The sequence below is a fragment of the Camelina sativa genome, chromosome 10 (assembly GCF_030686135.1).
Source record: "Camelina sativa cultivar CO46 ecotype springtype chromosome 10, ASM3068613v1".
NCBI lineage: Eukaryota > Viridiplantae > Streptophyta > Magnoliopsida > Brassicales > Brassicaceae > Camelina > Camelina sativa.
Window position 1 is genome coordinate 10,566,292 of NC_141889.1, and position 18,973 is coordinate 10,585,264.

An 18,973-nucleotide genomic window follows, 5' to 3' on the forward strand; every position below is an offset into this window, starting at 1 on the left:
TTGTCCATCCTTAGTATACTAATTCGTATACTAAAATATATGTTTCATTTCATCTAATACAGATTTGTGTCAAATAGATTTTTCCGTATGATTCGATTTATGATTGGACTTGGTTTGATCACATCTGTGTATGCCAAATCATTCTCAGTCAAAACATGTACGCATTTAGTCAAAATCTAGAATATATAAAGGTTTTATACGTATGTCTCTCAAAATTTCTATAACGTTTTTGCGAACTTACCTACCTGCTTAGCTTTGTTAGAATTATTGATAGAACTTTCAAGTTCTCTTTTTTCTTGTTTAAAAAATACTCCAATGCAAATTTTGCGAGTGAGAACTGTGAATGTGTCACAACACTTCAATACTTCAATTTTTTTTTTTTTTTAACTACTGTGTTTGAGTATGATAATTGATCATGAACAGATTCGAGATTGGACATATCAGTTGAATTTCAAAATTTAATATAGTTTTTAAACAGGAAAATGAAAGTTACATGATCTAATATCTATGATGGAACTATTTTTTTTATAAAGATTTTTGTAATTACATCGGAGCACATGTTGGAATTCAGAAAGCCACATGATCTATGATGGTCTCTCATTAATCATTTCATCTCATGTTTTCAGCTAAATTCAGTGACTTTGTTATATACTTATATGACATAAATGCGCTCCAAAATACTACTACTACTATTACTTTTTCATATATTTGGTATTACATTTAATTTGCTGCATAGTGGAATATCCTCTTGGATTCTACAGTACAGTTTAATTACTATTTAGTATTTACAACAACACTTTTAGTAGGAATTTGCTATTGTTGGATAAATATTTGGATTTGTTTTTCTTCAAAATGTATATGTTATCAACAATAAACTAGTTCTAGTTCATCAATCATTCTGTTGCCTATATTTTTCATTTGTACAAACACATATTTACACGTTACCAAAGAGATCTTTTTCTCTAATTAGACCATGTGCAATGGTGTATACTTGGGCCGTCCCCCGGCATTTGGTTTTTAAAGTTAAATCAAAAATGGCCCAATATTGAAAAAACGACTCTTTAAACGGGATATTTTTCGTCCGTCTATTTGGACACGTGGAAGGCGGTGATTGAGAGAAGATTTTGGGTAGGGTTAACACAAAACACTTTCTCGAGAGAAATTTCTCGAATTCTCTCTTCTATCTCGACGGCGACGAAAACGATCTTTTGTGTCTTCTGTGTCTTCTGTGTCTTCTGTGTCTTTCCGCCGATTTCAAACCGAAAACGATCAATTCCCTCAATATTCTTTCTCTTTTCCACCGATTTCAAGCCGCAAACGATCTACTGTTTCTCCCGAAGCTTGTCCGGCGGTTTAATCGAGCGAAATAAGGTTTGTGTTCTTCCTCCAATTTGAGATTTCGCTGATTTGCTTCAGGGTTATCGATTAGTCTATGTGTATATGGTCTATGTGTATAGGGTTATCGAAATAAAGGTTTGTCTCTGTGCATATGGTCTTTGTGTCTGTGTGTATGGTCGATTACTCTCTGTGTATAAGATCGATTAGTCTCTGTGTATAGGGTTATCGAAATAAAGGTTTGTCTATGTGTATATGGTCTATGTGTCTGTGTGTATGGTCGATTAGTTTCTGTGTATAAGGTTGATTAGTCTCTGTGTATATGGTCTCTGTGTATAGGGTTATCGAAATAAAGGTTTGTCTCTAGTAATGTGTAGTTAAATAGCCTGGTTAATTGCTATGCTTGCTTCGTAATGTATACGAACTAGCTGGTCCTTGTTGGTGACATTTTGGTCTGGTTTGTTCATAGTTTCTTGTTTAGTCACATAAATTGAATGCTTTTGTGAAGTGTACTTGTCATAAATTGTGATTAGACTGTGGTTGTTAGCTCGTTATGAATTGCTACTTATTGCAAGTTACCTTCTAACCTATTAAACCTCAACCATCTTCTTTCTACTTACATCATAAATCTCTTTCATTTTGTAACCCCTTCTTTTCTCTACTCATTCTCTAAGATTCCTCATATGGATTATCAGTCTTCTTCTTACTTAAACCTGCTTAACAGTCAAGAAGGTGGTATAAATGAAAACTTTCGTTGGGAAAGTTTTCCACCTTCTAGACAGAACAACGTGCCTTTGGAGTCTTGCAAGCTAGATTCACCGTTATTAACCATCTTGGTTATGGGATAAATACAAAATGGTAAATGTTATAAGAGCATGCATAATACTCCATAATATGATTGTCGAAGATGAAGGACATACATACAGTTTCCGAAACCAAGTTTCTGAATTTCAACACGGAGAATATGTGGATCAAACATATACCGTTGGTGCCGCCGGTGTGGGTTCAAATATCGGCACTACGATTACTCGTCAAACAAGACTTCGGGATAAATAAGTCCATGACCAACTAAAATATGATTTGATTGAGCATATTTGGACTAACTTTGGACATTTTCCGGGTAATGAAGATTAATTTTAAAATTTTTGTGAATTGAATAAAATGTTTGTTTTTACTTTTGATGTTTGTATGTTTTATGTTTTCTATTTTTAATTTCTTAATTGTATGTTTTTTGTTTTTCAACTTTTTGTAACTTTGTAATTTTTTAATGTTTAAACTTTCAAAATATTATTATTTTATTCAGGGACCAAATACAAATAGATACCAATGCTCATACTAAAAATAAAAAACTTTCTAAATAATAATATTAAAATTGAAAGACTAAAAACCATGAGTCACCAATGCCCATGCTCTAACGCTCTTTTTTCGCATCGTTCTCTTTACTAGTTTGAGTTTTGATATATTTTAAAAATAATGTTTAGTTTGTTATTATTATTTTGTATTCTTATGTAAATTTCTCGCTAATGGAATTTAAACATTGTTTTCAATTTTGATGGTAGGGGTAATATTATTGGTCCACAGACTATATATGTTTCCATGTGTGTGTGGATAAGATAGAAAGCAGAAGGTAGTCAAATCTGTATCTGGGTCCATTTCTCTTAGGACACAAGCTAAAGGTAGAACTCAACTTGGTTTGTTTTTTTACTTCACTTGTTCACACTCATAGATATTCGTCGTCCACAACTTCAAATTTTAATATCGACGACGCCCTTATATTAAAATCTCAATTATATATTCTTCATCTCATATGAGCTGGTTGATATTTTCAAAAACTGTGAGAATTAGTGAATGTTCACAATGAACAACCAAAATTTTAAATAATAAATTTACCATTTGAACTAGTAATTTAAAAATTAAGTTTCCCAAAACCCATATGTATATAATCAACATTTGGGAGGAATATCCTAGAATCCTAGCTAGAGTTATGTCTTTGTCCCTTCTACATATGATGACAGTACACATTACACTACATAATATCATAGATTCATAATGTTCACTAAGTAAAACTACCCAAAAATGGAAAATATTATATTACAAAGTCGAAGCGAAAAATGTATCCAACATCATCAAATATAATCCAAACCCAATCTCCGTCTAAGTCTCTCATGAAAAGATATCTACATGCAAACAAGAGAGACAAAATAAGATCTTAAGTTATACATATATATAAGTTTTGTTCTCTCCCAATATATATAAGTAGTATATATATATATATATATATATATATGAATGTATATATGTAGTTATAACAATGATCCATCAAGGCTCTTGTTTGAAGAAAACTGAAGGAAAGATCTCCCTCAAGAGCTCATATTGATCACCCCCATTATGATTATACTCTTGATGAGAACTAGGGTTTGCATTCACACTACCATAACCACTTTGTCCATATCCATAATCCAAGGCTGCCGCCGCAGAACCGCCGTTAGTATAAGCCGCCGTCCGAAACATATCATGTGCAAAGCTTCTCGGAGTCATGAGGCCGTCTGCGGAGAACATAGCAGCAGCGGCAGAACTTCCTCGGAGATTAGTGGGAATCGGGTGGTTGTGTTGACCCTCATAAGTTGTAATCACAACCGTTGGATCTTGAAACGATCTCTCCACACGTTTCTTCACGTTGCACCTTTGCGTTGTACATCTATAGTAACTCCTATTATATTTTGGATTGCATTGGCTAATATCAGTTACACTATAATGGTCCGCATTTTTGTAACACATTTTTACGGTCAAACTAAGAACAAGACTTTGCAACGCAAATGCAAAGAAAATAAGAAAAAAGGAAATAAGTAATTTACCTTGGATAAGGGCTATTTTTAACAGCCTTTTGGCCGTATTTTCTCCATCTATAACCATCTTCAAGATGATCAACTTCACTTTTAGTCATAAACGAGACTCGTGGCTCTCTTTGTTTCTTCACCTCGTTCTTATTTGTTTTCCCACTGAAATCATATACACACCATAAAATTAGTATACACATGCTAGAATATTTTCTTATTCCATATATTATTCCATCAATAATCCTATATATATATAGTTATATGGCTTACACTTTTTTGGAACTTTGATCTTCTTCATCTCCGACTAACTCTCGTTTCCTCCCGCCCTTACCGGAATCTTCACCGGGATGGTCAGCCTCACTAGAGGAAGAAGATGCAGATACCCTAGTTGTAGTCGCGGTGCATGCACCACCACTGATTACGTCATTATTAGTAACATCGCGGTTGGATTCTTGATCGATGGAAGAGTTGAAAACCTCTGAGGAAGAGGGAGAAAGACCAAAAGTTTTGTGATGAAGTAGAGATTCATACGCTCCTGGAGTATTTTGGAGGCAATCGGTGAAGGAGTAAGAAGATGGATCGAAGCCGTTTTGCGATGAGATGGTGTTTCCATAAGAAGATGGATTTGAAGTAGGCAGATTCATCATTTCGTGCAAGGAAAATGATGGAGGGTATTGGTAGTTGTAGAGATCTCTGGTTTCGTTAGACATGGTGAAGAACAACAATGAAGAGAGAAACAAAAAGAGCAAAGAGAAGACAAAGAAGAAGAGAGGAGAGAAGCCTTTTTAGGTTTGGGGATTAGGTTTTTAGGTTTTTTTCCTAAGAGGTCTAGATTGGTGCTTGGACATTAATTGGGTCTTCGTCTCCCTTTCTCGTATTTATGCATTTTGAAACTCAAAAAAGGTAGAGAGAGAAGAATATTATTATGATTTTGGCTAGTTGGTTTGGAATTAAGTAAATTATATAAAAAGTATAATCGGATATAATTCAATGGTACGTGTGTGAATTCATACTTGTGTTGCTACTTTTGTTTTTCTATTAACTTTGTTTTTAACCAATTTCAGTTTAAATTGTATAACTCTTTTCTCTATGCAGATTAATTTTATGATTCGTCTGTTAAAAGATTTCATTTTTCATTTACCAATTTTTTCCCCCACGTTTATCAGTAGAAATTTCGAATCCATATGTAGAAAAAAAAAACTCATTTTTTATTATTTTATCAGTCAAATGTGTTATAAAGTTTAATGTGGACTATCTTTAAGCAAGTTATGATATATATATTCAACAAAAAGATATAGAAGTGGATATTAGTTTTTATGTATGAGATCATGCAATGCCTTTTGAATGACTTTTTTTTGGTTGCTGGCAATAAGAACTTTACATAAAGCTAAGTTGACAAAAAATAGAGCTGCAAAACTGGCTTCTAGTGAGGAAACATACTTAATTAGCTTCTGTATTTTCAAAATATATATATATATATATATATAATGCTTTCGTCCAAAATTTATTTAATTGCAAGTCCTACTACATACCAATAGATATATTTCTTGAAGTCTTTAAAATTGCGTATCATCAATTCATCATCTTTAAATCTCCCAAAACTTTTACTTTTTTTTTTTTTTTATTTTATCCACATTTTGATAAACATGGGTAAATTTTGGGGGATCTATTTGTTTACTTCCTTTATTTATGGGGCCAAAAAGCAAAGACATGAAAAGTAGTTTCTCTTCTCACTTTCGATATGTTTTTCACTTTTCACCACTCTACACGTGACACAGTGGACGGAATAAAGAAACACGCGCTACGACGAAGCGGCGCGTGGATAAAAGGCGTCGTAATTGAAGGAGTCTTAGTCAGCGAGAAGACTATAAAGTGACCGGAAACCGGAAACAGTCCGTCACCCGCCGGTTGGCTTGGTGTGAAGAACGAAGTAAGAGGCAGTCAAAGATTCAAACAGAACAAAATTAAAGTTGTATGAAAATAAATACTCCAAAAAATGTTTTTTTGGGATTGTTAGGCTGCCACGTGGAAATAATGGCACCGGCATTTGACCGTAGCCGACACATGACTTGGCACGTGCTAGAGAGACTGTCTCTTCTCTTCTTCCCTTCTTCTTCACTTGCTGCTTCACGAACCTTAATATACAATTCAATAATTCATAGTCAAGAGGCAATAATTTAGACCCTACATATTTTTTGCGTATATAAAATATATATATATATATGATTCTCTTGATATTGAAAATTTTGATATAAAAAGTGGTGTAAGAAATTGGTATAACATTCAAATGAAAATTAGTTTGCATATGGGACTTTTTTAAGTGACGTAGCTATGTGGAGTGGATGGGTTACTTATGCTGACGGGTAAATGAGATCATGGTTACGCTATGTATAATCTTTTCACATTAGACCTTTCTGTTGGCAAGTTAAAAAACAGAGCATCTAGATTTATTAAAAAAATATATTCTATTGAGGAAAAGGTGGTCAAACTAAATTGTTGCATAAATTACGAAACATTATGTTAATTACTTTATATACAGTCAGAAAATATTATTCGTACAAATTTTATTTTGCGATAATTGTGGGGTAATTGAAGTTGTTATGAATTAAAACCTTACGCTTTCTTTCATGTAGCTAGTAATCGCTTTCATCAGTTTATGGGAATTGATAAGAACAAATATATATAATGCCTAACCGACATGACAAATGAGAAGGGGACATACATCAACTTTCAAATGTGGTCAAAGTGAAATGCTTACTATGAAATAAACATGGCTAAAATATATATGTCCAAAGAACACATATCCGGGATGCATATTCGTTTAAAATTTTACTATATTTCATGGTTCTTGTGATTTCGCCCACAACCCATTAATCCATTATCCATTTGTTAGGTAGGTGGAGGGTTTAAAATCTTCTGTTTTTTCATTTCTGCTTTTTGTGTTACCCCTAAGATTTTAGATTATAATCTCTAATTCTCTCTCTCTCTATATATATATATATATATATATATGTTTTTACTAATTGCCACAAGTTACATACATGCGGATATATAGTCAGTAGTGACTAGCTATGATATACAGTTACTTCTAAAAATGATGAAATCAAAAGACTATGGCTTAGGTGTATAATATGATTTTGCTCGATGAATAAAGTTGAATCATAATTTCCATGTTTTTAACGCTTTTTGGTCAAAACAAACTATGCTGAAAAACGTTTTCTAGAAAGTCGATAAACAATCTATGGTACTAATCTTTTGTCGAAGTAAAAGGAGCGAATAATTTTCTTCGAACACAAAAGAGACATTCTAATTTAGAACTATTCTCTCATTTGACCAAAAACATCTAATCGTACGTATACATATGCTTTAAAATTGGAAACAAAATTAATAAAACCGCAACTATATATTATCGGATTCCATAAGTAGTAGTAGTACAATACTAGTCTCTCTAAACACAAATAAATTTCAACCTTCGAAGTCAAATGTATATTCATTCTTCTATTACAAATAATAATTGCCATTATGGTAGTATCTATCCACTTCTTGTACCTAACCACATAAATGTATACTAAGTAGAAGATGTCAATAAAACAACATTTATAGTTTAATATAGGCACAAGCTGAACGCCGTAATTGGTGCCTAATTGTTGACGTTATCATATACATATATATAAAGCTTTAACTTGAGTATAAGATAGACTCGCATTTAAATTAACTTCTTAATTACCCTTAAGTAAGACCGTGGACCTCTTTGTATTTGTAACTTGTAGTATGATATATAAAAAAGCATTAGCTATACACACTGACATATAACTGTAACTGTCTGCAGTTGAAAAGTCTGACCTATCTTCGGGATATGTGCCTAACATGTAAAGATATTATTTCTACTTTCTAGTAAACATATTACTCCGTATTATTATTACCACTTTTTTTTTTAAAAAAAAGCGTAAAGAAAAATAAAAAGAAAAGAGAATGAAATTGTTGACTTTAGCTTTTAAAATAGAATAGTTGGGGCAGGTTTGTTGTTAGGTTTGTCATGTGTGACATTTCTATATAAATATAAACTATACATGAATAAAAAGGAATCTCTTGTATTTTCTGTTCTTTCACACACATCTTCTTTCTGAAATTTGAGTTTAACAGAGTATAATAAAATACATTAAATCCATCTTTAATATGAAAAAAATGAAACATATATTTTTCATTGCTTGTTATCGTGAATATGTTGAGAGTTACTATATGATATTATGATTAATTACATTTTGGCGACAATGCAAATTAATGACATTTTTTGTTAAAATCTAATAATATGACAGAAACTCTACAAAAAAATTGTTTATAAAGAAATCTCTCGTTCGAAATTTTTATTTCTAGGTAGAAGAGTTACTGTTTATTACCATATTGGACCAAACAAACTTGGATCAAACATAATCAACCAAATTTTGTATATACACTAGGATCGAATCCGCGCTACAATACGGGGGAATATTTATCGATATGGTATAATCTTATTATATAAAGTTTGATGATAAAATTACTAATTAACAAGATTGTGACACATGTCAATTGTATCATTCAGATGTTGACACGTGTCAATTCTAAATAAGGACCCGCCATAAAAATAAAAATGTAAAAATTCAAAACCTACCATAAAAATGTTTTATATAAAAGTAAAATAAAGAAAAAACCTTCTTTTATTTAGAATCTTTTAAAGAAAAATTTTTTTTGTAAACTTCTAAATTTAAAACAAAACTATTAACAATTTTAAAAATATTAAAAAGCATTTATAAGAAAATTATAAAATTTAAACAACTTTAAATTTTAAAAAGATTATTATAAGGAAATTATATATATATATATATATCATAAAATTTGAAATTATAATATAGTTTATTTATTTTAATTTTAAGTTGCTAATTTTACAAGAAAAATGATTACTTTTTATATAAGATAAAAAAATGATTGTGAAAATATACAATTAATTACTGTTTATGGAAAAAATGTAAATACTCACCTTTACATAAAGAAAAAGATGGTTGAAGTAAAAAAAAAAAAAAAGATCGTCTCATATTTTTTTGACCAATCAAATAATTTATTCAAAAATACTGCTATTGTAATATATAAGATAAGAGTATGTAATCTTAACGTATGTGTTTTGTAACTATAAAAATGTTAAAGTAAATAGACATATAATAAGTTATTTAATGTGTTCATAAAGATAATTTGTTGGTAGTAGTAAAGACTAAAAAGTATATTTTAATAAAATATATTTATGTGTACAAATACACTTTTAGTAGTAATGTATATAGTAGATTTGTAAATGGATATACATTAGTGTATTATAGCAAAAAAAATAACTATTTTCTATAACTAAAATTTTATCTCTTTACTTTTACATATTGTTTTTACTTATGAAAAGAATTAAATATATATTTTTTGTTAAAATTAATTTTATTTTAATAATTTTGAACTCATCTACAACTATTTTTTAAATCGAAAAGTGTATCTATTTACTTTTTTTTCTCAACCAAACAATAAATTAAAAAGAAATTCCTCGGTTAGTTGTCCAAGCTGGAGGGAAGGGGTTTACAAAAGATAAGAGAACACGAAACACGGGCAAGACAATCTGCATTTGTATTTGACACACGCGGGATCAAAGAGATATAGAATAGTGGGAAGGACTCCAGCGAGTTAAAATCATCAAACAGGTTGGAGAAGGACGACCAATCTTTAAGGACTGCACAATAGTGAGTAACTCAGCAAAATCAGTCTTGAAATGTTGACAAGCAATCCCTGCAGCACGTAACCGTTCCATGACCGACAACAACGCTTCTAACTCCGAATGTAGGGGAGGGGCTCCAGCTTTGACACTTGGCCCCCAACAACAAGGTTCGCTCCTCACTAACGCAACACCACTAGCCCAATCTTGAATGCACATTGGTTGGTTTCCAAGAACCATCAATCTGACAACCAGGTGAAGAAACCTGGACATCCGAAGATAGAGATGGATCTGGCATGATCCGCCGTAAAAGAGAGCGCCTCTTTCCAGGCTAACTTATCGTCCAAAGCCTGAGTAATTATATCATTCGCCTCGATCTCTAAACCTTGAAAAACGTTTTTATTTATGGCCTTCCAGATTGTCCATAAAATCTATGGTAATTGAAGAAGTTGATCATGATCACCCTGTTGAGAGGTACCCCTCTAGAAAACAAAACCCAAATTCGAGTACATCGACTCTATTAAAATAAATATGTTTAAACTATGCAGTATATTTTCCTCGGTTAGTTGCCCAAGCCAGAGGGAAGGAGTTTACAAAGGAAACTTCATAGATAAGAGAACGCGAAGCACATACAAGATACTCCGCCTTCGTATTTGCCGCACGCGGGATCTAGGAGATGAAAAATAGTGGGAAGGACTCCAGCGAGTTAACTCATCGAGCAGGTTGGAGAAAGACGGGTAATCTTGGACTGCATCATAGTGAGTAACTCAGCACAATCAGTCTCAAAATGTTGACAAGTGATTCCTACAGCACGTATCCGCTCCATGGCCCACATCAACTCTTCTAACTCCAAATGCAGGGGGAGAGGCTCCTCTTCCCAGACTAACTTATCGCCCAAAGCCTGAGCAATTATATCATTCATATCGATTTCTAAACCTTGAAAAACTTTTTTCTTTAAGGTCCTCCAGATTGCCCATAAAATTTATGGTTATTGAAGAAGTTGATCAGGATCATCCTGTTAAGAGACATCCCTCTAGAAAACAAAATACAAATTCGAGTACACCGACTCATATGGGAAACCCTCTGATGAGACCGGAATCGGTGATAAATCCTAAACTTCACACGAGTAAGGACATTCAAAAAAATGTGATTAATAGTATTAAACGCAGAGTGACACCTTTAACACCAAATATCACATTGGATACCTCAGTGTATCTATTTGCTTTTATAGATAGTTTTTACTTATTAAAAATATTTACTTTATATTTTTTTGTTAAATTTAATTTTATTTTAAAAACTATAAACCCGCCCGATGGGCCGGTCCTAATCTAGTTTAATACAAAGATGTAGGAGTATTGAAAACAAAACAAAAAATTAAAAAAAAAACTGCAATTCCTAAAAATTACACATTTACGGTGTGTGTTTCGACAGACCTACTTGCAAAAAAAATACATTTGTCAAAATATCAAATCTAACCTTCTCTAACATATGATTGTGAATTTTACAAACCACATAACTCTTACAAAAATCATGACAGCAGAATGAGTAATACCAAGAGGAATATTTATTGACATATAGTGGGTACTTACATATATTCTAACATTGTTTGGAGTTAAGTATGAAAATATATAATACAGACAAACAAAGAAAAATATGTTCCATCGCACATACATATTTTTTTCATGTATAGTATTGGTACATTAACTTTGACATTGGGGTTAATTGTTTTTTTTGTCTTCGTATACTATATATTTTAGAAAGGATTAAACATAATGAATATTATATTCAAAAATTCTAACTAACCAATTCAGATTAAACAAAATGAATGAGAAAATGTCATTTCTATATTACTAAAGTGAGAATTAGAGCTTACATATGATTCGGTCAAAACCGCCAACTTTGTAATTTGTCACTCTTGTGTATTGCTTCCAACAATGAACGATTTTCACGTGAATTTTCTAGGTTTGTTTGAAAGGTTTGATAGCATTGAGGCTTGTGAAACCATCATTACCAGCCATATTTTTGTTACAATTTTGCAAATAAAGTTTAGTGGGAAAATGAGAATGATATGAGAGTGTCACAATCTCATGCTAATATTTATAGTTTAGAGATAACCGACTGTAAATTTAGGGTTTTGAAGATTACACACGTTTGTTAAAATCACATTTAGTTAGTATCTCTTTTGTGTATATATATGTATTACCCAAATTAAAATGATTTAAACAACATTCCAAATTTAAATAGAATAATATATAAATAACAAATTAACAACACTCCCATAAATTTTGTTTACTACTGATTTTTCATAAAATATAAAATATTCAAGATCCATATGATTATGTAATACTTGGATTTTTATGGTTTGACATTTCCAAAATTTATTACATTGGATAAACTTCTCTAATTTTTTTCCAAACTGAATTTGAAAATACAACAAACCAAAAAAACAGTATATATGAGCGTATATTCCTTTTTTATTAATTTTCTTTATGAAGATATGATATTGATTAGGAATTTTTGGTTGGAATATTTATTTTTTATGGCAACTAATTAAGTTACGGTTTCTGCCCATAAATGGTAGTTCTACAATTAAAATTTCTGAAATAATTTGTTTGCTATTATAATTTAAATCCTCCATGAATGTTAACTCTAACGGGGGTGTATTGAACTTTACATTTTAGAATATTTTAGAATATTATTAAAATCTACTGTTATTTTTTTTTTTTAAAGGGTATTCAATTAAAAACTAAAAGGAAGAAACAAAGAGTTTACAGGGCCTGAGCCCAGAAAACAACAACCGAAAGCCCAAAAGAAATCTAGTTAATACCCATACTTAAGAAGGAACCAAACAGAACCAAAAGTAAACCCGACCAAGTTAAAATCAAACCAGAAAAACGGTTGGCAATAAAACTCTTCACCCACTCAAACCGTTGGCAATAAACCAAGGCTTCTCAAATTCTTCCTCGAGCGTATCTTTTGCGAGTATCGCGATTAGGATTAGCCACCAAGAGATCCATCAGTCTGTAGAACCAGCAAACCAGAGTGCGAGCAAGTCAGATGAGAGAGCAGCGTTGGAGTCACGGTAACTGAGCGCCTTGTTCCTTATTAGCCGATCAATCTGGCTAGAGATGAGAGTAGCAAATTTGAAACTTTGGCGATGTAGCCGGTGATTTCTTTCGGTCCAAAGAGAGTAGATCGTGGCCTGCCAAGCTAATAGGAGGAGTTTCTTTGCTTCTCTAGTTCCCCTGAATGACTTTAAGCTTTGAAGAGTTGACGACCAAGACATGGTAGGAGTAAGAGAGCACCTTCGGGAGATAGGAGCCCACACTGACCAACTGAAAGGGCACTCGAATAGTAAATGATCCCGACTTTCATCCGCCGATCCGCATAGAAGACAATTAGGGTCCACCTGCAAGCCCCAGTTCTTCAACCTATCCCGAGTTGGACAGCGATTCAACACAAATAACCAGGTAAGGAAATTATGTTTCGGGATTCCCCCCGAGGACCATACTATCTTGTGCCACGATACTGATGGTTGGGTTACCTTGATAGCCTTATAAATTTTACCTGTGGAATGACTATCCTTGAGTTGATTATTAATCCACCAATCATATGTGTCAGGGGAGTCCGAAAGCTGGATAACAATTAATTCCTGCTGAAACTGCACTTGACGCTCCGAGCGTGCCTGAGGAATCCTCCATCCGCCTTGTCGCCAAAGATCAGCAATTGTTGATTCTTTGGGGATACCCCTAAACTCTTCATCTTGCAAGTAAGTAGACAAACGCCCCAATTTACACCAATGATCACTCCAGAACTTGCAATTATGCCCACTTCCCACTCGCATTTTGATCCATGGGTAAACTATGTCTCTCACCTTGAGTAACTTGTTTGTCAACCAGGAGAAATGGGTACTGGGTTTTCGAGTCCAGAAGTTGCTAAGATTACCAAATAGAACAGTGTTCTTGAACCAGGCGACCCAAACCGAACCTGAGCGAAAGAAAAGAAGCCAGATAAGTTTAATCAAACACGCTTTATTCCAAACCTTTAAGTCCCAAATTCCTAATCCTCCTTGTCTTTTTTCAGTAGCAACCTCAGTCCATGCCACACGGGCTGAATGGTGTCCTTCAGTTGTGCCCTTCCATAAAAAAGCTCCTGAGAGAGAGTTTAAGATGTCTATACATTTCCTGGGAAGCACCAGAGCCGAACACCAAAAGTTAGAGATACCAGCTATCACAGTGTTGAGTTGCTGGAGCCGTCCAGCAAATGAGAGAGCTTTTGTTGACCAACCATTGAAAGTGCTCTTTACTTTCTGAATCAGCGGAGCACAGTCAAGAAGAGTAAGTTTTTTTGTACAGAGAGGCACTCCTAAATATCTAATTGGTAGTTGGCCATGACTAATCCCAGTACTGACTTTGATTTGATCCACTTCCTGTTGAGAGAGTCCAGATGTATATAAACACGTTTTTGGAAGACTAATAGCCAGACCTGAAGCAAGTTCAAACTCTTTGAGGACCGCGAGGGCATTCTGCACTGAGGTCGCCGAACCATCAACAAAGATCAGTAAGTCATCTGCAAAGTAGAGATGAGTAAGTTTTAGACCAGTACACTTATAGTGGTATTTGAAACTTCCCCCCTCAGCAGCTTTATCCAGCATGGAGGATAGGCAGTTCATGGCTAGCACAAAGAGATAAGGGGAAAGAAGGTCTCCTTGTCTCAAACCTCTACTACCTTTGAAGTAGCCATGGACAGCTCCGTTGAATCCGAGTGAGAAAATTATCTGAAATCAATGATTTTAGTGAGAAAATCATCTGAAATCAGTGAGAAAATCCACTGTTATTGAATCAATGATTTTTAAAAATCATCTGAAATCTTGTGTTATTGAATTTGAAATTTATATAAATCATTTAAAATCATTCACAATCCCTTGTTATTCGATCAATAATTTATAAATCTCACTTCAAATATATTGTTATTCAAAATATCACTAAGTTTTTTAAAAAACTATTGAATGTGATTCTAGGAGACTTTTCAAACATTTTTAGTTCAAAAATATGACTTACAAAATCACACCTTTAAACGTAAAATTTTGAAGGATTTTTAATAGAAAAGAGTTTCAATCCAAACCAATTACAAAATACACACCTTTAAAAGAACCTCCATCCGTTGACGGCAAAAGAAAAAAAAAAACCATCTCTGCAACTTGTCTTCTCCTATTCTCTCCCTTTCTCTTAACTCTCAAATACAGACATCTCGAAAAACCAGAAGGTGTGTATTTGTTAGTTTCCTAAGTTACATGCACCATATATATTCTGGCAGTTACTATTGTTTTGTTTTGGAAAATTTGTTTAAGTTTCATTTAATATTTAGTAAACAAAGTTTCATTTAATATTTAGTATATACGATTTAATAAATATATGACCGAATAACCCATCTATAATTTTCGGATATTTCGCAACCGAATCCGAATACCTTGATTTCGGGTTTGTTTTTTTAATTGACCCGACTCGGAAATAGTTTTGTACTTTCTCTTTTACTAATATAGAGATTGAACCCATATAACTTTTGATCCTAACTATCATATTCATGAGAAAACATAACTTGCTATAGTACCAAAGTAAACCGATTGACATAACCATTTGGCAACATATCAAACCGGTTAACAAAAACCCAAAATTCATCCTCATGATCTTGAGTAAAAGGGAGATGTTAACTTTTCGTTGTGAATCAGTGAATCCTGCTTAACCAAAATTATGCAAGACAAGACCAAAAGACATAAGATCGGTCCAAAACGGTTTAATTTAACCGGAGACTGGACTCCTCATCATCAGCATCGTTGATCAGTTTGTACTTCGTAGTATGCATTTGTAAACTAAGCTAGAACAAAAAAGGTTGCAGCAGATTAGTCGCCACTGCTACTATCCAAAAGATCTACAAGAGTAATCTTTCCATTGCTGCATCGGTCGAGTTTGTCAAACTGTTTGGAGATTGGAATAATGTCCTTATCGGTTATCTTCTCCATCTCCTTCAGTTTGTATATCACATACTCTGCTTTACTGGCAAACACACAAAAACAAGCAGAAGATATCTCAGCTTTGAGCTTGCAAGCAAAGCAGTTTACATGTATCAAAACCAATGTGACGAAGTCTCTTCTTTAGATAAAGCTGAAAACATCATAATCTCTAGGTGATCACAATGACAATAGAACAATGCTTTGACATCACATGTTCACAGATCTTCAACTCAGCATAAGAACTTAAAACTATGTTCTTGCATGAAAAGTTCCAAGCCAAAAAGAGCAGAAGATGCATTAAATTCGGAATCTAACACCTTCAAGAATCTAATGAACTAATGAGCAAAGAGTGCTTTTGTTTTCAAAGATACTCTACGCAAACGAAAATGGAAAGACTAATACCAACACTAACCTAAGATGTCACAAGTGGATAATTTTACACAAAACTAAGGATCACACAGTTAATTCGGAAGCCAGTTTAAGATTCACAAAACCTTAAAAGAGTGTGTCAGAGGACATAAAACGAATAGGGAAATGAGTCAAATACCTCACACAGCCATTGTTATCAATATCAGCAGCAAAAAACTGAGAGACAGACATTGTCTCACAAAGCACTTTCTTAGCCCGTTCCCTATTCCTCTTATCCACTCTCGCTTCAGCCAAGTACAAGAAAGCCCGAGCCACAGCTAATGTAGACACAAGCAGCCATATCGCAGCGAAAAGCCTACCGGGCAATGTCTTAAACGCCCTATCTCCATACCCAACAGTAGTAACCGACATAACTGACAGATAAAACGAATCCAACCACCCAATGTTCTCAATGAAATGCATAATCCCGACACCAACAGCAATGCATAAAACCACAACACCTAACGCCAAAGCCACTTTCAACCTAATCCTCATCCTCCCTTTCTTAACATCGATTATATAAGACCTCCTCTTCTCTGGCTCGTCTCTCCGCTGAGCAGAGTTTAACATATAGCTCTCTTGAAGGTCAAGAACATAAGAGACCATCCCACTAAGCAATATATCAATGAAACCAAACCCAACAAGCACAAACATGATAGAGAACAGCTTAGTAACCACACTATTCGGAGTGATGTCACCATAACCAATCGTGCACATCGTAACGATACAAAAGTACAACCCATCAACTACAGGATGGGTTTGATTCACAACGTAATGATCACGGTTAAGCCAATAGATAAGCACACCTAAGGAGAGATACACAACGAGAAGAGCAAAAGCTTGTCTTACAACAGATCGTGACGCCTCAGTGAGATCTTTCTGACGAATTGGGTGATGCACATCGTTGATTACAGCCATCGCTGGTGCGGTTTTAGAACGGTGAAGTGGATGGCCACCGTGAGAATGATTCGAGTATCCATCGGAAACCCATGGCTCCGGTTGTGGTGGTGGTGTTGATGGTGGGAGGAGAGGCTCTAGGGTTGTGGAATCGGTGAAAGGGTTAACGGCGGCGGAAGAAGAAGATGGTGAGGGTTGTTTCTGAGAGATGGAATCGATGAATTGAGAAGACGAATCACGCGGCGAACGTGAGAAGGGTCCGAAGATTAAACGGTCTTTGAACTCCGACGGTGTCATCGGCATCGGAATCGCGACTTCGTTGTCTTCAGGTAATGGAAACAGAAGCTGTGAAGGTCTTTTCATCCTCGGACTCATCATGTATTGAAGTAATGGGTCAGTCCCGTCGTTAGCCATCTCGCCGGAAAACACTAAACCGGAAAAATTCGATTTTTTTTTTGGTTTGATCAGAAGTCGAAACTTGTAGGGCTTGAAGAGGTAAGAAGTGGGACGTGAAACGTGGGGAAAAGGAAGAAACTTTTTATCTCTCTCTCTCTTTCTCACAAGGATCGAAGTAAGAAGAAGCAGAAATGGCGCTTTCTTTCCTCCTTGTGGCTGTTAACATTTTAAGAGAGAAATTTGTGTTTTTTTTTTTTTTAATTCATTATTACATTAAATATGATTAGCATAATTATTATGGTGTTATTACTGGAAAATGAAGAATCTTCTTAGTAATATAATCAGATCAATTTCTATTGTATATTGATGATGACTAAGATGCACCAAATACACATGTTGAGTTGATATTTGAGTTTGTTTTCTTGTGACTATTTTTGAAAAAGAATGCCCTTATTAAGTCGAAATTGAATTTGAGTCCTTATATTATTCTTGACTTTACTCTGACTTACTCTAACTTTTTTAATCTAAGACTATGTTAATCTTTTTTCCAACAGTTGAGCAACATTTTAAAACTCTTAAGAATTACACATATTCTTTGTGTTAATTCTTAATTTATGTGAGCTTGATTACTAGTAAATAAGTAACTTTTAACCGTAATAGTTATTTATAAAAAAATTAGAAAAAATTAAAAACAATACTATGATTTTTTGGTCAATAACTCAATTAATCAGATGGTTCAAATAATTAAATTAACGGAGTATTATTTATATTTAAAATAAAATGTGATTGTATACGAATATTGCGTGTCAAATTATCATTTTTTATATTTATTTGTTTGAAAATAAAAATTAAGAAAATATAAGTAAAACTCCAAATTTTTACTATTTACTAATTATCCCATGTTTTGTGGATTTTTTTTTTGTAAAGAAAAGTTATGTTTTACTCTTTTTTTTTGTAAAGATTTAATGTAAATTTTAATATAATGGTTTGTATTGTTAGTTCTCTATATAACTATATGAGTTGACTAACAAGTAATTAAATTTTATTCCTAACATTTTGTGTATAGGTTTTTGAAGGATAAAATTAGCCCCATGTACATACTCTCTTTGTTTAATGTATGAGCCATGTGATGTGAGGCGGCAGGCTGGGGAAGATATGTTAAATTTAAAATGAAGGGGTCAAACTGTAAATTTTGAATTCCATTAAACACTTGGGCCGAATTAAAACAATTCTGTCAACTATGTTTGACAAAACAGCACGACGTCTCTCTTATATTGAACACTAAAATGTAAAAAAGACGAGAATGTTTCTGAGCTGAAGGAAGAAGATAAAACGGCGAGATGTGTCGTCTTTTCAATAAATCTCACATGA

At 33.6% G+C, this 18,973-nt stretch overlaps 2 protein-coding genes across 2 annotated transcripts; both read right to left on the reverse strand.

Moving 5' to 3' along the window:
- Positions 1-3,206: 3,206 nt before the first annotated feature.
- LOC104718509 (WRKY transcription factor 28) lies at positions 3,207-5,025 on the reverse strand. The gene is made up of 3 exons (XM_010436264.3): positions 4,443-5,025; positions 4,191-4,334; positions 3,207-4,045 (listed from the first exon to the last, which is right to left on the reverse strand). The coding sequence occupies exons 1-3, from the start codon at positions 4,880-4,882 to the stop codon at positions 3,655-3,657; spliced, it is 975 nt and encodes a 324-aa protein (XP_010434566.2). The 5' UTR covers positions 4,883-5,025; the 3' UTR covers positions 3,207-3,654.
- A 10,577-nt stretch (positions 5,026-15,602) lies between these two features.
- On the reverse strand, positions 15,603-17,910 carry LOC104718510 (two-pore potassium channel 3). The gene is made up of 2 exons (XM_010436266.3): positions 16,449-17,910; positions 15,603-15,944 (listed from the first exon to the last, which is right to left on the reverse strand). Exons 1-2 carry the CDS (start codon positions 17,618-17,620, stop codon positions 15,791-15,793), a joined length of 1,326 nt encoding a protein of 441 aa, XP_010434568.1. The 5' UTR covers positions 17,621-17,910; the 3' UTR covers positions 15,603-15,790.
- Between the last annotated feature and the right edge of the window lie 1,063 nt (positions 17,911-18,973).